Source organism: Ranitomeya variabilis, chromosome 4, assembly GCF_051348905.1.
Source record: "Ranitomeya variabilis isolate aRanVar5 chromosome 4, aRanVar5.hap1, whole genome shotgun sequence".
NCBI lineage: Eukaryota > Metazoa > Chordata > Amphibia > Anura > Dendrobatidae > Ranitomeya > Ranitomeya variabilis.
Window position 1 is genome coordinate 691,757,259 of NC_135235.1, and position 21,505 is coordinate 691,778,763.

General features: G+C 47.0%; 1 protein-coding gene across 1 annotated transcript in view; it reads left to right on the forward strand.

Annotated features, from left to right (window-relative positions):
* The first annotated feature begins 647 nt into the window (after positions 1 to 647).
* The window catches only part of LOC143767626 (uncharacterized), a 498,682-nt gene continuing 477,824 nt past the window's right edge, over positions 648 to 21,505 (forward strand). The window contains exons 1-6 of the mRNA XM_077256061.1: positions 648 to 768; positions 2,616 to 2,765; positions 2,895 to 3,026; positions 3,107 to 3,230; positions 3,314 to 3,411; positions 3,610 to 3,700. Coding sequence (XP_077112176.1) covers positions 715 to 768; positions 2,616 to 2,765; positions 2,895 to 3,026; positions 3,107 to 3,230; positions 3,314 to 3,411; positions 3,610 to 3,700 — 649 coding nt within the window. The 5' untranslated portion in view covers positions 648 to 714. The remainder of the gene's footprint in view (positions 769 to 2,615; positions 2,766 to 2,894; positions 3,027 to 3,106; positions 3,231 to 3,313; positions 3,412 to 3,609; positions 3,701 to 21,505) is intronic.

The window sequence follows — 21,505 nt, forward strand, 5'->3', positions numbered from 1 at the left end:
GAGGCTCCGACTGTGAATGAAGGAACAAACAATAATCCCCAGGTCCCACACACGCTGGACCAGAGACCCCTGAACCCACCTGATCCTCTCTAGTCCCAACTGTCCCGGATACAGCGGACAGTCCCGGATTTGGGTCTACACCCTGCAGTCTCAGGCGTCTGCTGAATTTTCCTCACAACCAGCGCCCCTCTGACAACTCCTCCTGCCGGGGGAGAAAGAAGTGGTAAATGGGTGTGGATTGGGGGGTGGACAAAATTTGCTGCTATGTGCACTGCATGATCTGTGCTTCAAAATTTGGGACATGTGCACAAATACTTGGTGTAACACTAGTGGATGTGGACCCACTGCACAACGGGTCGGGCTTACCCTGGAGGGGTGTAACTAGGTGTCCACCAGGTCTTCACTAGAGTTACTGATGGAGAGGACAGGCTGGACAGCTGGTAGACACAGGTACTACTCCAGGGTAGTCACCAGGACTGGAGCAGCTGATCGGGGGTCAGAGACACAAGTGTGAGGTACAACAAACAACACAAACTGGACATGTACAGAATAAACCGCCTAGGAACCAACATTCAGCAGGGCGGTGGGTGGAGCTGCCTAATACAGGACCTGCCAGCACGGGATAGGCTGGGGAACCGAATCTCTGAAGGACACAGCAGGGTTATATTCCTGTAGAGACCGGCCAATCCTGCCATAAGGCCAAATGGAAGCAGCATGCTGAGAAGCCATGTGGTGACCATAGTGAGTAGGGAGGCGCTGAGAGGGCAGGTGAGGTACCACCGTGACACCTGGGTAGGAGCCCACTCAGATGTTTCCCCCTGAGCTGAACCCCTCACTGCTCCTCAGAACAAATGTAATATTATCTTCACAACCGAGTGATAAAGAAACCAGTGACAGCTGTGGGATAAAAATGCCCATTACACCCTGAGATGACTTCCCTGGTGGGTACAGGGTCCGAAATGGGGTCACATTAGGGGGTTGTATGTTGTTCTGTGTACGGCATCAATGGTGGGAGCAGCGGAGATTCTCTTCTCACTGGGATCCCACTCCACTCGCTCCTCACACTCAGCAAGTGTCTGCCCTGCGGCCTATATACCCGAAGCATCGCACACGGCTCCGCTCTGTGCGCAGCGTACACCATGTACTTCTATTATATATACGGCTCCGCTCCGTACACCTCATACACACACGGCTCTGCTACATCCACACTGTAAACCCCTCCTGACCCCACACATAAACTTCCCCTCATCCAGCACCATGACAACCAGCAGAGCAGAGTCCTGCATACACTGAGGCCCCTGATCATGTGACCCCTGACTCCTCCCCTCCTGTGACCTCATCACAGGTCCTGTGCGCACAGAAAAGCCATATATGTGGAGTGCGGCTCTGCGGGTGGAGGTCGGTGCTGGAGGCTCCATTATTCTCTATGTGGAGTGCGGCTCTGCGGGTGGAGGTCGGTGCTGGAGGCCCCATTATTCTATATGTGGAGTGTGGCTCTGCGGGTGGAGGTCGGTGCTGGAGGCCCCATTATTCTCTATGTGGAGTGTGGCTCTGCGGGTGGAGGTCGGTGCTGGAGGCTCCATTATTCTCTATGTGGAGTGCGGCTCTGCAGGTGGAGGGTCCACACCAGAACTGTAGCAGGCAAAGACCCGAATATCCACAGGTGTCCCTTCTAATTGGGGGGAAACTATCCCCTCTAATAATCCACGGACAGTTCTGACAAACACAGAAAAGTGCCCCTTTATGGAGTTGACAGAAAGTCTGTTTAGTCCCTTTAGCTCCATAGTATCAGCTCTACTCCAATGGTGAGAGAGCGATTTACCCTGAAGAGTCACAGATTGTGGGGTTGTTATAAAATGTTATATTTAGGGGGTTTGTGTTGTCTCCTTATAAGAATCACAATGGTTTTGTTCCTTTTCCGCTGATAGATACAAAAGACCCAACTATGAAAGACGGGAACCAAGGAAACATGTATTACTCTCATAGTACGGGGCCCCCACACAGTGGCATAACTTGAAACTCATGGGCCCCGATACAAAAGCTTCAATGGGGTCCCCAAATATTTTAAATCTTTAATAGCAATAGTCTTTTTCCATAGGCCAAATGGACTTTGAGGGCCCCCTAGGCTCCAGGGCCCGGGTGCGATTGCAACCCTTGCACCTGTTGTAGTTATGCCCCTGCCCACACAGTATTGTCAGGAAACCTTCATATAGAGGCCGGTGGGGATGGAGTCAGTGACGGACTCTGGACAAATCTGTTTCTAGAGCCGTAGTAGAAGATGAAGATGTCGTCCTCATCATGAAGTAGTTATTTCTCCTGTCACGTGTAATGAATATCTCCTGCAGTATTGCTAATGCCGATTCCAGGGTCGGTAAATGAGACGAGAATTAGTGTTATGGAAGATGAGTCTATGAGGAACGTATTCAGCTGCCGACTCCGAGGAAGAGACTGCTTGTTGTCTGTGGCCTAAATATATAGGTTTTATTAGTAGATGTAAACAAGAAAACTGAATAAAATAATAAATCTCCTCATATGTTTCCCTTATTAACTCCGGTAATTGTATTATTACATAGGATTTTTATGATGTTACATCGGCTCATTTTCTTCTCATTCAGGTCTCTACAATATCGGATCATCTCAGTGAAGATCTTCTATATAAGAGAATTTTTTTGACTTGCCCATCAACGATGGATATGGACAGAGACAAGATGGCGGATAGGACATTACTCCTCACCCTAGAGATCCTCTTCCGGCTTACTGGAGAGGTGAGAGATTCTGATGACATCACATTACATCATTATTATCTATGGGAATAACAAATGGACAGAACTGGAGAGGTGAGGACTCTGGAAATGTCTGTAGTGAGATTTATTAATGTGTCTCTCCATAACCAGGATTACACAGTAGTGAAGAAGACCTCTAGTGAGCGCTGTCAGGACCCTGTGTACCCCCTGATACATGAGGACATCAATGACCAGAAGATCCTAGAACTCACCTACATGATGATTGAGCTGCTGACTGGAGAGGTGACACTGCTGGGAATGCTGGGACATTATACAGTAACGCTATGAAAGGATCGGGGGATGACGGTATCATTGTATGTCAGGTTCCTATAAGGTGTCAGGATGTCTCCGTCTATTTCTCCATGGAGGAGTGGGAGTATTTCGAAGGACACAAAGGTCTGTACAAGGACGTCATGATGGGTGTTCATCAGCCCCTCACATCACCAGGTAATAGACAGGACTAAATACACACGGCCTATAATTACCTGTATGTAAAGAATGAATTCAGTCCCTGTATGTGTTTCGTCCAGATCTATCCATTAGGAGGACAACACCAGAGAGATGTCCCCATCCTCTTCTTCCACAGGACTGTAAACAAGAAGATCCCAATGTTCCTCAGGATCATCAGGTAGATGGAGAGAAGGTGTCATGAGATCTCCCCTGTGATGTGTAGACGGCTGTGAAGGTCTTGTGCTCAGTCTTGTTTTATCCACCAGTATTATATGTTTTATACTTGTGTAATGAGAACAGTGGAGATGGCAGGATTAGAGCTGATCATAGATGTGACTTCTCCATCTGTCTGTGACTTTTACAATATTTGTTTCAGGGTGAAGATCTGACCCATATTAATACTACAGAGACATATGTGAGGGGTGATGAGTGGTGTAAAGAGGAGATTCCTACATATGACTACCCAGGTGAGTAGTAACCACTAAATGCAGGGAAGTCACAGATTCTTCTCCGTCACCGGCTGTGGCTGCTTCATCGGTGGTGTAGTCCGGCCGTATCACAATCATGTGATCACCATTTTGCCTTAAGACCACAACATTCTTCATCTGAAAATGTTGAAATTACTTTGTGAAATTATGAAAGCTCCTGACTGTTTCCTGCCCAGATCTGTAAACTACAAAGTCAAATGACAGCATACGTAGAATGTGTTGACAAGTTAGAAAATCACTTTAAAAAAATATTATAATGGGCCTGTAAGAGAAAGCGGAGGGTAATGATGCTGTTGGCTTCCTAGAACCCTGATATTTTATTGGATGAATCTCCCTTCTCTCCCTTCTGTGCTGCTGAATGTGCTCATATGGTCCCTACAAGACCAGGTCCCATCTTTCTGGCCAAACGTCACTTTTATGATCAACAACATTAAATGTGCAGTGAGGCCAAGTGTGAATTTCTCTACAATAACAGCAGAGTTTCCCTTTATCCTGACTTTTCATATTATTTTAAAACCGACTAAACAGAATTTCGATCAACTATTCAAAAACCATTACTGTTGTGAATTCTACTTCTGGGCTCCCTCCGGTGGTTGTAGATGGTAATGCAGTTGTCTCCGGGTCCCAGCCCTGGTCAGGTGTATCTGCTGATTGCAGCTCTGACTGGGGTATTTAGGTTTGCAGGATTCATTAGTCCTTGCCAGTTGTCCATGGTTGTTCAGAGGTTCTTTACCTCTGTCTGGTTCCTCCTGCCTTGCTACCATATCAGCAAAGATAAGTTTCTGGTTTTGTTTTGTTGCACACATGCTGTGTGCTTAATAATGTATTGCTATTCATTTGTTTCTTCTTGTCCAGCTTAGATTGTCAGTATATTTTCAGTCTTGTTGGATTCTCTGGAGTTGCAGATATACTTTCCTCGTCTTTAGTTAAATGTGGAATTTTTGTATTATCTGCTGTGGATATTTTTGAAAGGGTTTTTTACTGACCGCTCAGTATTCTGGCCTATCCTTTTCTATCTAGCTAGAGTGGCCTCTTTTGCTAAATCTTGTTTCTGCCTGCGTGTGTCATTCCTCTCCTATTCACAGTCAATATTTGTGGGGGGCTGCCTATCCTTTGGGGTTCTGCTCTGAGGCTAGATAGTATTTCTATTTCCATCTTTAGGGGTATTTAGTCCTCCGGCTGTGTCGAGGTGTCTAGGGCTGGTAGGCACACCCCACGGCTACTTCTAGTTGCAGTGTTAAGTTCAGGTATTGCGGTCAGTATAGTTTCCACCTAGTCCAGAGAAAGTTACATGTTGCTCCAAGGTCACCGGATCATAACAGTACAACTGGCCCACAATGAGTTAAATGCATCTCAGAAGAAGGGAAGAAAGGTGTTGAGTCATTTTTTTTTCTTTAACCTGTTTTGTCTTCTCTTCCCTCTTTTTTTTTTTTTTTTCTCTGGGTGGCTGAGGAGTCTTGTGGTAGCATGAAGGTTCAGGAATTAACTTCTTGTGTAGACCAGCTTGCTGCTAGGGTACAGAGTATTTCTGATTATATTGTTCAGACTCCTGTTTTAGAGCCGAAGATTCCTACTCCTGATTTGTTTTTTGGTGACAGATTTAAATTTTTGAGTTTTAAAAACAACTGTAAACTGTTTTTTGCTCTGAGACCTCAGTCCTCAGGTGATTCCATTCAGCAGGTTAAAATCGTCATCTCCCTGCTGCGTGGCGATCCACAGGATTGGGCATTTTCCTTGGAAGCTGGGAATCCGGGTTTGTTTAACCCCTTCCCGACCTTTGACGCATACGCTGCGTCATGAAAGTCTGTGCCAATCCGACCTATGACGCAGCGTATGCGTCATGGAATGATCGCGTCCCTGCAGATCGGGTGAAAGGGTTAACTCCAATCTCACCCGATCTGCAGAGACAGGGGGAGTGGTGCTTCAGCCCAGGGGGGGGTGGCTTCACCCCCCTGTGGCTACGATCGCTCTGAATGGCTGTTGAAAGTGAAAGTGCCAATCAGCGATTTGTAATATTTCACCTAAAAAACTGGTGAAATATTACAATCCAGCCATGGCCGATGCTGCAATATCATCGGCCATGGCTGGAAATACTGAAGTGACCCCCCCACCCCACCGATCGCCCCGCCAAGCCACCGATCTGCCCGTAGTCCCCTCCGTCCTGTGCTCTGCTCCCCCGTCCTCCTGTCCGCTCCCCCCGTGCTCCTGTCACCCCCCCCCCCCATGCTCCGACGCCCCCCCATGCCTCGATCTCCCCCCCCCTTATACTTACCGAGGCTCCCGGTGTCGGTCCGTCTTCTCCATGGGCGCCGCCATCTTCCAAAATGGCGGGCGCATGCTCAGTGCGCCCGCCGAATCTGCCAGCCGGCAGATTCATTACAAGTACGTTTTGATCGCTGTGGTAGGTTCTATCACAGCGATCAAAATAAAAAAAATAAATAAACCCCCCCCCTTTATCACCCCCATAGGTAGGGACAATAATAAAATAAAGAAAATAATTTTTTTTCTTTTTCCACTAGGGTTAGGGTTAGAACTAGGGGTAGGGTTAGGGTTAGGGGTAGGGTTAGGGTTATGGCATGTGCACACAGTGCGGAATTGGCTGCGGATCCGCAGCGGATTGGCTGCGGATCCGCAGCGGATTGGCCGCGGATCCGCAGCGGATTGGCCACGGATCCGCAGCGGATTGGCCGCTGCGAATTCGTAGCAGTTTTCTATCAGGTTTACAGTACCATGTACACCTATGGAAAACCAAATCCGCTGTGCCCATGGTGCGGAAAATTCCGTGCAGAAACGCTGCGTTGTATTTTCCGCAGCATGTCAATTCTTTGTGCGGATTCCGCAGCGTTTTACACCTGTTCCTCAATAGGAATCCGCAGGTGAAATCTGCACAAAAAGACACTGGAAATCTGCTGTAAATCCGCAGGTAAAACGCAGTGCCTTTTACCTGCAGATTTTTCAAAAATCGTGCGGAAAAATCTCACACGAATAACATGATGCCCGCAGACCATTCCATCAAAGTCTGCATTCCAAAACGTCACTACTTCCCTTCCGAGCCCCGGCATATGCCCAAACAGTGGTTTACTCCCACATATGGGGTATCAGCGTACTCACAACAAACTGGGCAACAAATATTGGGGTCCAATTTCTCCTGTTACCCTTGTGAAAATAAAAAATTGCTTGCTAAAACATCTTTTTTGAGGAAAGAACAATTATTTTTTATTTTCACGGCTCTGCGTTGTAAACTTCTGTGAAGCACTTGGGGGTTGAACGTGCTCACCACACATCTAGATTAGTTCCTTGGGAGGTCTAGTTTCCAAAATGGGGTCACTTGTGCGGGAGCTCCAATATTTAGGCACACAGGGGCTCTCCAAACGCGACATGGTGTCCGCTAATGATTGGAGCTAATTTTCCATTCAAAAAGCCAAATGGCGTGCCTTCCCTTCCAAGCCCTGCCGTGCGCCCAAACAGTAGTTTACCCCCACATATGGGGTATCATCGTACTCAGGACAAACTGGACAACAACATTTGGGGTCCAATTTCTCCTATTACCCTTGGGGAAAAAAAAAATTCTGGGCTAAAAATCATTTTTGAGGAAAGAAAAATTATTTTTTATTTTCACGGCTCTGCGTTATAAACTTCTGTGAAGCACCTGGGGGTTTTAAGTGCTCACTATGCATCTAGATAAGTTCCTTGGGGGGTCTAGTTTCCAAAATGGGGTCACTTGTGGGGGAGCTCCAATGTTTAGGCACACGGGGGCTCCCCAAACGCGACATGGTGTCCGCTAAAGATTGGAGTCAATTTTTCATTGAAAAAGTCAAATGGCGCTCCTTCCCTTCCGAACCCTGCCGTGCGCCCAAACAGTGCTTTACCCCCACATATGAGGTATCAGCGTACTCAGGACAAATTGGACAACAACGTCCGTGGTCCAGTTTCTCCTTTTACCCTTGGGAAAATAAAAAAATTGTTGCTAAAAGATCATTTCCAGTCCACCACCTGACAGCACCATTGGGAGGACGTCCTTCTTATCCGCAGTGGGACAGGAACCACAAGTTAAAAGGACCCTCCCCACTCCACCCACCAGTGTTTTTCCTGTCCCACTGCGGATAGGAACTGCAAGACGCCCTCCGACGGTGCTGTGCAGATGGTGGGGATCGGGGGGCCCAGCCTTTCCCTTCCCCGCCGCAAGATATCTGCGGCTGATACCTGCCATGGGGGTCCCTCAGCCTCTCCAGTGTAGCGCTGCTCCTGGGGTCCGGTCCGCTTCCTCCTCGGGGGGCTCTCGGCCCAGGTGCCTGCATGCCGGGAGGTGTATGCAGCGACCGCTTCCAGCGTGCGGCCGCGGTTTCCGGGTCCAGCGGCCGCGTCAATTCCGGTCGCGACGACCGCGTCACTTCCGGTGCGACCAGCATGGAGGATGACGCCGGCAGCAGCGCCGGCCTCGGTGAGGGGCTCAGCACGGTCACCGCAGCGGCGGTAAGGAGGGCAGGATCAACCAGGTAAAACCTATATAATCTCACCATGGGGGTCTGTATACCGCCGGCCATCCTGACAAAGGGAGCACTCGGCTATACGTAAATTGTCACTAATGGAGGAGACTGCCAGACCTGAGGGGACTGACCAGCTTCAGGGGCACGTGAGTGGGCTATGCAAAGCCATACCACAAAGCTCACCCCTCCCCCTGCTCCCTACTTACGGTGCCACGTGTCTCTATTTTACCCTAGGCTGAGCCTTCCATCCCCACAGCCGAAAGGAAAAAATCGGGGAAAAATAAATGCCCGATATGTTCCACTAAATTTCCGGAAAACTGGCGGAAACCATTGTGCAAATCATGCACATCCAAAATTGTGGGTGATGAGCAGACAGCGCTGCTATCCAGTATGAGGACCATGATTCGACAGGAGGTTCAGGCTTCTATCTCAAGCTTGAATCTTCCCCAGGCTACTCAGTCAGAACCGCAGACTTCACGGAAGAGGCCGAGGGAATCTAGCCCCTCTTCCGAGGGTGAGGTTTCGGGGGATTCTGACCAGGAAGAAAGAGACGGATCTGTGGGCAGAGGGAAGAGATATCTCTTCTCCGCAACAGACACGGATGAGCTTCTTTATGCTGTGCGTAACACCATGCAGCTACAAGATACACCAGAGGAGACCTCAATCCAGGACGAGATGTTTGGCGGATTGCATGCCCAGGTGACAAAAGTCTTCCCCGTCAACAACCACATTCGTTCCATGATCCTGGAAGAGTGGCAGGAAGCGGAGAAGAAGCTAGTGATTCCCAGGGACTTTAGACTTCGTTTGACCTACAACCCTGAAGACATTAAAGTGTGGGATGAAGTTCCCAAGATCGATGTCCCACTAGCAAAGGTGGCGAAGAAGACCTCAATTCCATTTGAGGACTCTTCCGCATTAAAAGATCCTATGGATCGTAAAGCAGACGGTTTGCTAAGGAGAACTTGGGAGTCCTCCGCGGCAATAATACGGGCCAATATAGCGGCAACCTCCGTAGCCCGGTCAATGCACTTATGGATTGACGATTTAGAGGATCACCTCAAAGCCAAAACTTCCAGAGAGGTTATCCTTAAATCATTGCCATTGCTCAAGCTCGCAACAGGCTTTATGGCAGACGCTTCTGCCGAATCTGTAAGGTTCGCGGCTAGAAGCGAATCCCTGTCTAATGCGGCCAGAAGAGCCATATGGCTTAAAACATGGTCGGGGGATCTCCAGTCAAAAAATAAATTGTGTGGAATCCCATTCTCAGGAAATAAAGTATTTGGGCCAATTCTAGACGATATTCTAGAAAAGGCCTCAGATAAAAAGAAAGGTTTCCCTGAGGAGAATACCAAAAAATATCAGCCCTTTCGTAGGTCCCGACCTGGTCAGAGGACAGACTACAAGGGGAAAGGGAAGACTGGGAGGTGGTCTTATCCCAAGGGTGGAAAAGGTAGAGATTCCATCTTCCCTACTGCAGGTACACCAAAGTCAAATAAATGACATAAAGGTGGGAGGTCGATTACAGAAATTTCTAGGGGGTTGGCAGAAGGTGTCCCAGAATCCTTGGATTCTACAAGTAATTGCACAGGGATACAAATTAGAATTCTCCGGCAGTCCCCCAGAGAGATTTGTAGTAACCCGACCTTGCCCGCTCTCCGACTCCTCCATGTGGACAAACATCCAGGAGCTGTTAGAATTAGAAGCGATTGTGCCAGTTCCCATCTCAGAAAGAGGCGAAGGCCATTATTCTCATTTATTTTCAATAAAGAAACCATCCGGGGACTCCCGGACGATTATAAACTTAAAACCATTAAACAAATGGGTACGGTACAAAAGATTCCGGATGGAATCTATAAGATCCACGACGCCTCTATGAGACAAAGACATGGTAATGTGTACCCTAGATCTGAGCAATGCATACTATCATGTCCCGATACACCTCTCCTACCAAAAATTCCTGAGGTTTGCCATAATGAACAGGGGGATTGTACATCACTTTCAGTTCAGATGTCTCCCCTTCGGGCTTGCTTCAGCGCCCAGGATCTTTACCAAGCTGATGTCGGAAGTTGTGGCCTATCTAAGGAATCAGAATGTGACCATAGTCCCATACCTGGACGACTTCCTGATAATGGCGAAATCACAGAAACTCCTCAAGATAGACTGCACTTTCACCCTTTCCATCCTACAAGAGCTGGGGTGGATTGTGAACTGGAAAAAGTCCTGCCTGGTCCCAAATTCCAGAATAACATTTTTGGGGGTGATCTTGGATTCCAACCTAAGAACATCTTTCTTACCAGAAGACAGACAAGAGGTCTTGATCAGACACATCCATCAATTCAGAAGAAGTACCCCCTCCATAAGAGATGCAATGAGGATACTCGGCTTCATGACAGCATGCATACCCTGTGTGAAATGGAGCCAATTCCACTCACGGGAGTTGCAAAGAGAAGTCCTAGGATCCTGGAACAGGAAACCGAGTTCCCTAGACAGGAAGATGCTTGTGTCTCCGTCAGTGAAGAGATCCCTAACCTGGTGGACCAGACCAAGGAACCTGAGAGAGGGAGTACCGTGGGTACTCGATCCCTGTGTTACGGTTACCACAGACGCCAGTCAATACGGATGGGGCGGTCATATAGGAAGAACATACTACCAGGGAGAATGGACTCCTCAGATTGCGGCAAGATCATCGAATTTCAGAGAGCTGTATGCGATCTGGAAAGTGTTGAGTCAGGCCCAGTCATTGGTCCGAGACAGACACGTGAGAATACTGTCCGACAATGTCACAGCAGTGGCATTTCTGAGACACCAGGGAGGTCCGAGACATCCACCACTGCAAAACCTAGCAGACCAGATTTTCAGGTGGGCAGAAAGATTTGTCAAATCCATCTCGGCAGTTCACCTGGAAGGTGCCAAGAATCAACTAGCAGATTTCTTGAGCCGAAAGTCGGTACATCCCGGAGAGTGGGAACTGAACCCGGAAGTATTCAGCGGTCTATGCCAGAAATGGGGCACACCTCAGGTGGACCTCTTTGCCGCCAGGTCAAACGCAAAGGTCAGAGCATTTTTTTCTCTGAATCCTCTAGATGGAGCCACAGCAGTAGACGCCTTGTCTCAGTATTGGGGAGAAGGCCTCCTGTACGCCTTTCCGCCTCTTCCTCTGATATCGAAGACACTCAGGAAGATACGAGACGAGAGAGCAACTGTAATCCTGGTGGTTCCCTTCTGGCCAAAAAGAAGCTGGTTTTCTCTACTGTCCAGGATGTCAACAGAAGAACCAGTCTTTCTACCGAACAGGCAGGACCTTCTACTTCAGGGTCCGGTGTTCCACAAGAATCCAGACTCTCTGCACCTATCTGCTTGGATCCTGAACGGCAAACCTTAAGATCCAGAGGCCTGTCAGAAGAGGTCATTACCACTCTCCAGGCAAGCAGAAAGCCGGTGACTTCGGCGATTTACAACAAGATCTGGAAGCGGTATTGTTCCTTTCTAGGAGAAGGTCATGTGGATACTTCAAAACCAGATATCCCCAAGATCCTCGATTTCCTGCAACTCGGATTTGACAAGGGCCTTCGGCCTAGTACTCTAAAAGTACAGATTGCAGCACTTAGTGTATTTTTTGATACATCACTAGCCTCCCATCCCTGGATAGCAAGATTTTCCAGGGCCACACAGAGAATGAGGCCACTTGTGAGGAAATCGACTCCTCCTTGGGACCTAAACCTGCTCCTTAACACTGTGTAAAACCCCTTACTTACTGTCAGAAGATATGGACATAGCCAATCTCTCCTTTAAAACCGCCTTCCTGATTGCCATCACATCGGCTAAAAGGCTAGGGGAGATGCAGGCTCTTTCTATCCAGAACCCATATCTTCAAGTCTTTGACGACAGAATAGTCTTCAAACCTAACCCAGCTTTCCTCCCCAAAGTAGTATCATCTACCAATATAAATCAGGAAATAATCCTTCCTTCTTTCTGCCAACACCCTAAAAACGCAAAAGAAGGGGTCTACCATAACCTTGACGTTAGGGAGACTGTTCTAAAATACCTGGGGGCGACAGAAAGCTGGAGACGGGACACTAACTTATTTATTCAATACGGTGGTCCAAATAGTGGTTGCAAGGCAGCAAAATCAACCATTGCTAGGTGGATTAAAAACATGATTAGCCTAGCATATACAAACCAAGGGAAAGATCCCCCGGATACTCTTAGGGCCCACTCAACACGAGCTATCTCTACATCATGGGCAGAGAAGGGGGGAGCCTCAGCTGAGCAAATCTGTAGGGCGGCGACTTGGACTAGTCTTTCTACCTTTGCTAGACACTATAAATTAGATGTCGTATCAGACCAATTAGCCTTTGGTAGGAAAGTCTTACATGCAGTAGTCCCACCCTAGTTAACATCCTTTGGTATTCTCCAATGGTGCTGTCAGGTGGTGGACTGGAAAACGGTAATTAATTCTTACCGGTAATTGTATTTCCAGGAATCCACCTGACAGCACTACTAGTTCCCTCCCACTGCAAACTCTTACTACTGACTAATGTGATGTAACATTGGTGTGTAATTGTAAATAAACTCTCTTTTTTGCATCCATCCAGATGTGGTACTTAGAAAATCACTGGTGGGTGGAGTGGGGAGGGTCCTTTTAACTTGTGGTTCCTGTCCCACTGCGGATAAGAAGGACGTCCTCCCAATGGTGCTGTCAGGTGGATTCCTGGAAATACAATTACCGGTAAGAACTAATTACCGTTTTTTGTGACTAAAAAGTTAAATGTTCATTTTTTACTTCCATGTTGCTTCTGCTGCTGTGAAACACCTGAAGGGTTAATAAACTTCTTGAATGTGGTTTTGAGCACCTTGAGGGGTGCAGTTTTTAGAATGGTGTCACTTTTGGGTATTTTCAGCCATATAGAACCCTCAAAATGACTTCAAATGTGAGGTGGTCCCTAAAAAAAAATGGTTTTGTAAATTTTGTTGTAAAAATGAGAAATCACTGGTCAAATTTTAACCCTTATAACTTCCTAGCAAAAAAAAAATTTGTTTCCAAAATTGTGCTGATGTAAAGTAAACATGTGGGAAACGTTATTTATTAACTATTTTGTGTCACATAACTCTCTGGTTTAACACAATAAAAATTAAAAATGTGAAAATTGCGAAATTTTCAAAATTTTCGCCAAATTTCCGTTTTTTTCACAAATAAACTCAGAAATTATTGACCTAAATTTACCACTAACATGAAGCCCAATATGTCACAAAAAAACAATCTCAGAATCTCTAGGATCCGTTGAAGCGTTCCTGAGTTATTACCTCATAAAGGGACACTGGTCAGAATTGCAAAAAACGGCAAGGTCATTAAGGCCAAAATAGGCTGGGTCATGAAGGGGCTAATGTAGACTCCTTTTTTCAGGCTTTAGGATTATTGTATGATGAACCTTATTCTGTGGATCAAGCGGAGAAGACCTTGTTGGCCCTGTCTCAGGGTCAAGAGACGGCAGAATTGTACTGTCAGAAATTTAGAAAATGGTCTGTGCTGACTAAATGGAATGATGCTTTGGCGGCAATTTTCAGAAAGGGTCTCTCTGAATCTGTTAAAGATGTTATGGTGGGGTTTCCCACGCCTGTCGGTCTGAGTGATTCTATGTCTCTGGCCATCCAGATTGATCGGCGCTTGCGGGAGCGCAGAACGGGGCGCGCGGTGGCGTTGTCCTCAGAGCAGAGTACTGAGCCAATGTGGTGTGATAGGATCCTGTCTAGAACGGAACGACAGGGATTCAGACGTTAGAATGGGTTGTGTTATTATTGTGGTGACGCTTCTCATGTCATTTCTCTCTGCCCTAAGCGGACAGAGAGGATTGCTAGTTCAGTCACCATCAGTACTGTACAGCCTAAATTTCTGTTCTGTGTCCTTGATCTGCTCATTGTCATCATTTTCTGTCATGGCGTTTGTGGATTCAGGCGCCGCCTTGAACTTAATGGACCTTGATTTTGCCAGGCATTGTAGTTTTTCTTTGCATCCTTTGCAGAACCCTATTCCTTTAATAGGCATTGATGCTACACCTTTGGCTTAAAGGGAACCTGTCACCACGTTTTTGGAAGATGGGATAAAAATAGCGTTAAATAGGGGCAGAGGTGGGCGTTACATTAGTGTGTGTGTTATGCGTTTATTACCCACCTAAGTTGCCGAAATAACTTTGCAAAGTCTCCGTTTTCGCCTGTCAATCAGGCTGGTCAGGTCACATGGGCGTGGTGTCTTCACCCAGATTTGGCGTAGTTTTCCGTTGGTGGCGTAGTGGTGTGCGCATGCCCAAAGTCCGGAATCCTCTTCCAGGGGATTTAAAATAGCGCGGTGTTCGTTATTGCATTGGTGATCGGTGGGCGCGGCCATCTTCCTTTGGCCGCGCGTGCGCAGAAGCGGCGCTCTGCTGGCCGCGGCTTCAGGAAAATGGCCGCGGGATGCCGCGCGTGCGCAGATGGATATCGCGGCGGCCATTTTCCTGAAGCCGCGGCCAGCAGAGCGCCGCTTCTGCGCACGCGCGGCCAAAGGAAGATGGCCGCGCCCACCGATCACCAATGCAATAACGAACACCGCGCTATTTTAAATCCCCTGGAAGAGGATTCCGGACTTTGGGCATGCGCACACCACTACGCCACCAACGGAAAACTACGCCAAATCTGGGGGAAGACAACGCCCATGCGACCTGACCAGCCTGATTGACAGGCGAAAACGGAGACTTTGCAAAGTTATTTCGGCAACTTAGGTGGGTAATAAACGCATAACACACACACTAATGTAACGCCCACCTCTGCCCCTATTTAACGCTATTTTTATCCCATCTTCCAAAAACGTGGTGACAGGTTCCCTTTAAAATAAGCCCCAGTTTTGGACACAGGTGACCATGCGCATGGAGCCAGCCCATCAGGAAGATTGTCGATTTCTGGTGTTGCATAATTTGCATGTTGCTATCGTGCTGGGTTTTCCGTGGTTGCAGGTACATAATCCTGTGTTGGATTGGAAGTCCATGACTGTGACTAGTTGGGGTTGTCAGGGGATTCATAATGATGTTCCTTTGATGTCAATCTCCTTTTCTTCCTCTTCTGAAATTCCAGAATTTTTGACTGATTTTCAGGATGTATTCAATGAGCCCAGGTCCAGTTCACTTCCACCGCACAGGGACTGTGATTGTGCTATTGACTTGATTCCAGGTTGTAAGTTCCCTAAGGGCCGACTTTTCAATCTGTCTGTGCCTGAACATACCGCCATGCGGAGTTATATTAAGGAGTCTTTGGAGAAAGGACATATTCGGCCATCTTCTTCACCGGAGCGGGATTTTTTTTTTGTTGCTAAAAAAGATGGTTCCTTGAGACCCTGTATTGATTATCGCCTCTTGAATAAGATCACGGTCAAGTTTCAATACCCTTTACCGTTTACCGATTTGTTTGCTAGGATTAAGGGGGCTAGTTGGTTTACTAAGATTGACCTTCGGGGGGCATATAATCTTGTTCGTATTTAGCAGGGTGATGAATGGAAAACTGCATTTAATACGCCCGAAGGCCATTTTTAATACCTTGTGATGCCATTCGGGCTCACTAATGCTCCATCTGTTTTTCAGTCCTTTATGCATGATATCTTTCGGAATTATATTGATAAATTCATGATTGTATATTTGGACGATATTTTGAATTTTTCCGATGATTGGGAGTCTCATGTGAAACAGGTAAGGATGGTATTTCAGATCCTTCGTGACAATGCTTTGTTTGTGAAGGGGTCTAAGTGTCTTTTTGGAGTGCAGAAGGTTTCTTTTTTGGGCTTCATTTTTTCTCCCTCATCTATGGAGATGGATCCGGTTAAGGTTCAGGCCATTCAGGATTGGATTCAACCTACATCCGTGAAGAGCCTGCAGAAATTTTTGGGTTTTGCAAATTTTTATCGCCGTTTCATTGCCAACTTTTCTAGTGTGGTTAAACCCTTGACCGATTTGACGAAGAAAGGCGCTGATGTGGCGAATTGGTCCTCAGAGGCTGTCTTTGCCTTTCAGGAGCTTAAATGCCGATTTACTTCTGCTCCTGTGTTGCGCCAGCCGGATGTTTCTCTTCCGTTTCAGGTTGAGGTTGATGCTTCTGAGATTGGGGCAGGTGCCATTTTGTCTCAGAGGGATCCTGTTGGTTCTGTGATGAAACCGTGTGCCTTCTTTTCTCGTAAGTTTTTGCCTGCTGAACGCAATTATGATGTCAGTAATCGGGAGTTGTTGGCTATGAAGTGGGCGTTTTGAGTAGTTGCGACACTGGCTTGAGGGAGCTAAGCACCGTATTGTGGTCTTGACCGATCATAAGAATCTGATTTACCTCGAGTCTGCCAGACGGCTGAATCCTAGACAGGCTCGATGGTCCTTGTTTTTTTCCCGTTTTGATTTTGTGGTCTCGTACCTTCCGGGTTCTAAGAATATTAAGGCTGATGTCCTTTCTAGGAGTTTTTTGCCTGATTCTCCTGAGGTCCTTGAACCGGTCAGTATTCTGAAAGAAGGGGTGGTCCTTTCTGCTATTTCCCCTGATTTACGACGGGTTCTTCAGAAATTTCAGGCTGACAGACCTGACCGCTGTCCAGTGGGGAGACTTTGTTCCTGACAGATGGACTAATAGAGTGATTTCTGAGGTTCACTGTTCCGTGTTGGCTGGTCATCCTGGTATTTTTGGTACTTGGTTGGTAGGTCCTTTTGGTGGCCTTCTCTGTCACGTGATGTGCGTTCCTTTGTGCAGTCCTGTGGACTTGTGCGCGGGCCAAGCCTTGTTGTTCCCGTGCTAGTGGGTTGCTTTTGCCATTGCCGGTCCCTGAGAGACCCTGGACGCATATTTCTATGGATTTTATTTCTGAACTCCCGGTTTCCCAGAGGATGTCGGTTATCTGGGTGGTTTGTGACCGCTTCTCCAAGATGGTTCATTTGGTGCCTTTGCCTAAATTGCCCTCCTCTTCAGATTTGGTTCCATTGTTTTTCCAGCATGTGGTTCGTTTGCATGGCATTCCGGAGAATATTGTGTCCGACAGGTTCCCAGTTTGTTTCTAGGTTTTAGGTTTTGGCGAGCCTTTTGTGCTAGGCTGGGCATTGATGTCTTTTTCTTCTGCATTTCATCCGCAGACAAATGGCCAGACCGAGCGAACTAATCAGACTTTGGAGACTTATTTGAGATGCTTTGTGTCTGCTGATCAGGATGATTGGGAAGCTTTTTTGCCATTGGCCGAATTTGCCCTTAATAATCGGGCTAGTTCGGCCACTTTGGTTTCGCCTTTGTTTTGTAATTTTGGTTTTCATCCTCGTTTTTCTTCTGGGCAGGTTGAGCCTTCTGACTGTCCTGGTGTGGATTCTGTGGTTGACAGGTTGCAGCAGATTTGGGCTCGTGTGGTGGACAATTTGGCGTTGTCTCAGGAGGCGGCTCAACATTTTGCTAACCGTCGTCGGTGTGTTGGTTCCCGGCTTCGGGTTGGGGATCTGGTCTGGTTGTCTTCCCGTCATGTTCCTATGAAGGTTTCTTCTCCTAAATTTAAGCCTCGGTTTATTGGTCCTTATAGGATTTCTGAGATTATTAATCCGGTGTCCTTTCGATTGGCGCTTCCGGCCTCTTTTGCTATCCATAATGTCTTCCATAGATCTTTATTGCGGAAATATGTGGTACCCGTTGTTCCCTCTGTGGATCCTCCGGCCCCTGTGTTGGTTGATGGGGAATTGGAGTATGTGGTTGAGAAGATTTTGGATTCTCGTTTTTCGAGGCGGAAGCTTCAGTATCTTGTCAAGTGGAAGGGTTATGGCCAGGAGGATAATTCCTGGGTTTTTGCCTCTGATGTCCATGCTGCTGATTTGGTTCGTGCCTTTCATCTGACTCGTCCTGATCGACCTGGGGGCTCTGGTGAGGGTTCGGTGACCCCTCCTCAAGGGGGGGGTACTGTTGTGAATTCTACTTCTGGGCTCACTCCGGTGGTTGTAGATGGTAATGCAGTTGTCTCCGGGTCCCAGCCCTGGTCAGGTGTATCTGCTGATTGCAGCTCTGACTGGGGTATTTAGGTTTGCAGGATTCATTAGTCCTTGCCAGTTGTCCATGGTTGTTCAGAGGTTCTTTACCTCTGTCTGGTTCCTCCTGCCTTGCTACCATATCAGCAAAGATAAGTTTCTGGTTTTGTTTTGTTGCACACATGCTGTGTACTTAATAATGTATTGCTATTCATTTGTTTCTTCTTGTCCAGCTTAGATTGTCAGTATATTTTCAGTCTTGTTGGATTCTCTGGAGTTGCAGATATACTTTCCTCGTCTTTAGTTAGATGTGGAATTTTTGTATTATCTGCTGTGGATATTTTTGAAAGGGTTTTTTACTGACCGCTCAGTATTCTGGCCTATCCTTTTCTATCTAGCTAGAGTGGCCTCTTTTGCCAAATCTTGTTTCTGCCTGCGTGTGTCATTCCTCTCCTATTCAGTCAATATTTGTGGGGGGCTGCCTATCCTTTGGGGTTCTGCTCTGAGGCTAGATAGTATTTATATTTCCATCTTTAGGGGTATTTAGTCCTCTGGCTGTGTCGAGGTGTCTAGGGCTGGTAGGCACACCCCACGGCTACTTCTAGTTGCGGTGTTAAGTTCAGGTATTGCGGTCAGTATAGTTTCCACCTTCTCCAGAGAGAGTTACATGTTGCTCCAAGGTCACCGGATCATAACACATTGCACTTGTGCCATGATATATCTCTAAGCTGTGCGTAGCTGATGGCTGTAATATACATTTATTCACGCCTGCAGGAGATGTGTTGGCATGGCTGGAGCCCTGGTTTCATGGATTCACTCCACATAAATTACTTTGTTTTTGATCCTAAGGAATTCAGATTACTGCACAATCTCTCCTGAAACGGGGAGCACTAATACTTTCTCTTCTCTTCTGGTCAGAACTCTTTTTAGCTCTGTAACTCCCTGATAGTCTTTAGCAAAAGGTCTCCATTACCTCTTCCAAATGCACGAAATCTAAATTCAAGACACTTCGGCTCTGCATTATTATAAAATGTTATGTTCGACTATCTAATATTTCTTCATTTGATAGAAAATATTGACCCTTACAATAGTTTAGATTGCCAAGAGCCAACGAACCCCAAAGAGGTTTCACCACTAGTTACTCATTTTTTTACTGATGAAGATGGTTGAGTTTGATCATTCCAGTAGATGTGTTATTGAATATGGTCACAGATTTTGACTACAGTAGTTGGTGCCCAAAATATTCTGATTTACGGTAACCACTTCCTGCAGCCAGTTTTGTTTCCTAATCAGGCCCCATTTTTCAAATCTGTGTCACTTTATGTGATAACTTTGGAATTCTTCACGAAATATAAGCTCCAATTTTTTGATTTTTACAAATGGTAATGGCAAAAAGATGAATCTTACAAATTATTTTCCAACTTCCTTGAATCTGACAATACCTTATATACAGTTATACACTACTGTCTGGACCCATGGCAGGGTTAAGAAGGGAAGGAACGCCTTTTAGCTGTTTGATTGCAGATCTTGCAGAAATAATTTGCAGACACAATGTATTGGAAGCGCTGTTCGTGATCACCTGGCAGCTCAAAAGATGGCCAGTATGAACAGTCTTGGTGCTATCTACTCCATTTTTTTGATGCCAGGGATTGTCTTGCTCCCCACCCTTTAACCGCTTTACATTGATCTGGATTTACACAGAGACCCCTATGCTGGGCACTCATTGTTACCTGTTGTACTGTGGAGTGAGATGACAAGAAGAATAGTCATGTAGTAGGGTCACAACCAGGAAGGCAGAGAAAATACAAAATCAGAAGACTCAAGATTACTCCGTAAACGAGCAGGGGGTCACAACAGGAAACGAAACAAATAAACAAACCTGGAGCTTGGCACAGAGGACTGAAACAGAGGAGAACAAGGCTGTATGTGGCAGGTTCCAGAAATTTGCTTCAAGCTTTAGTAGAGTGTGGTGCTTTCCTATTGGCTGAAGTAGGTAGCAGATTACACCAGCTGAACAGCACGCTAATCCATAAATCTAGACTGAATGGTATTACTTTTCCCAAGCACCATAATCTTAGTGGCTGGACAGAGCCTGTGCCTCCCAGAGCTGCGGGTTCCGACGTCTCCTCCATTACCAGCAACACCTGCAAAATGAATAAGGCTACTTTCACACTAGACCGTCGGTACGGGCCATCGCAAACCGTTGGCCCGACGTACCAACGGACAGTGTGTTATTGTAGCACAACCTGGGCAGTGGATGCAGTTTTACAACGCATCCGCTGCCCATTGTGAGTTTCGGGGAGGAGGGGGCGGAGTTTCGGCCGCGCATGTGCGGTCAAAAATGGCGGACTCGACGCACAAAAAAACGTTACATGGAACTTTTTTTGTGCCGACACGATGCATTCGTCCCACGACTGATGAGCTGTGTGGCAATCCATCCCAATGCGTCGCTAGTGTAAGTCTATGGAGAAAAAACGCATCCTGAGAGCAACTTTGCAGGATGCGTTTTTTTCTACATAACGATGCATTGCGACGTCCGTCACACAACGCTAGTGTGAAAGTAGCCTAAGGCTGCACTTGGTGACAGAAGATGTCGCAGGAGCAGATCCCAAAGGAGATGGGACACACCATTTGCAGAAGCCCTAGTATGACAAAAGGGCAGAAAACTAGAGCAGTAGAAATCTTCATAAAGTGACTAAATTTGGGAAATTATAACCCTCGGGGAATTAATCTATAGGAGTAGTGACTATTTTGATTCCACAGGCACTTTCTGGAAATTGGCACACAGTGGATGTTAAATTGAATATTGCAAATATACCATATTACCTATAGTGCCCAGATTGTGCTTCGGGAGACACACACTGCAAGGTTCAGAATCGAGGGGGAGATTTGACTTTGAGAGAAGAGTTATTGCTGGATTGGTTTAAGGGAGCCATGTTGGTTTTTAAGAGCCTTTGAGCCACTAATAATGTGGAAACCTTTATTTGTCTAGTCACCTTCCACGACGGCATACAGAGGTTGCCTCTTTGCCCTGATGGGGGACAGGAAACACAGAGAGGTTAAAAGGCCCTCTCACCTCCCACTTGCCAGTGTCTTTCCTGTCCCCATGGGGCAGGGAAAGGTCTCCGTGTGCTGTGGTGGCCGGCGACTGCAGTACCTTGTTTGACAGGCAGAGCCTGTATTTCCGTGCAGCAAGTGGTCACTCCTCACCTCCTCCAGGCTGCTCCCATCGTCCCCTGTTGGGTGACCTCGGGACCCCCTCCTGGCCTTCCCGCACCCCCAAAAGGGCAAAGCAGGCCAGA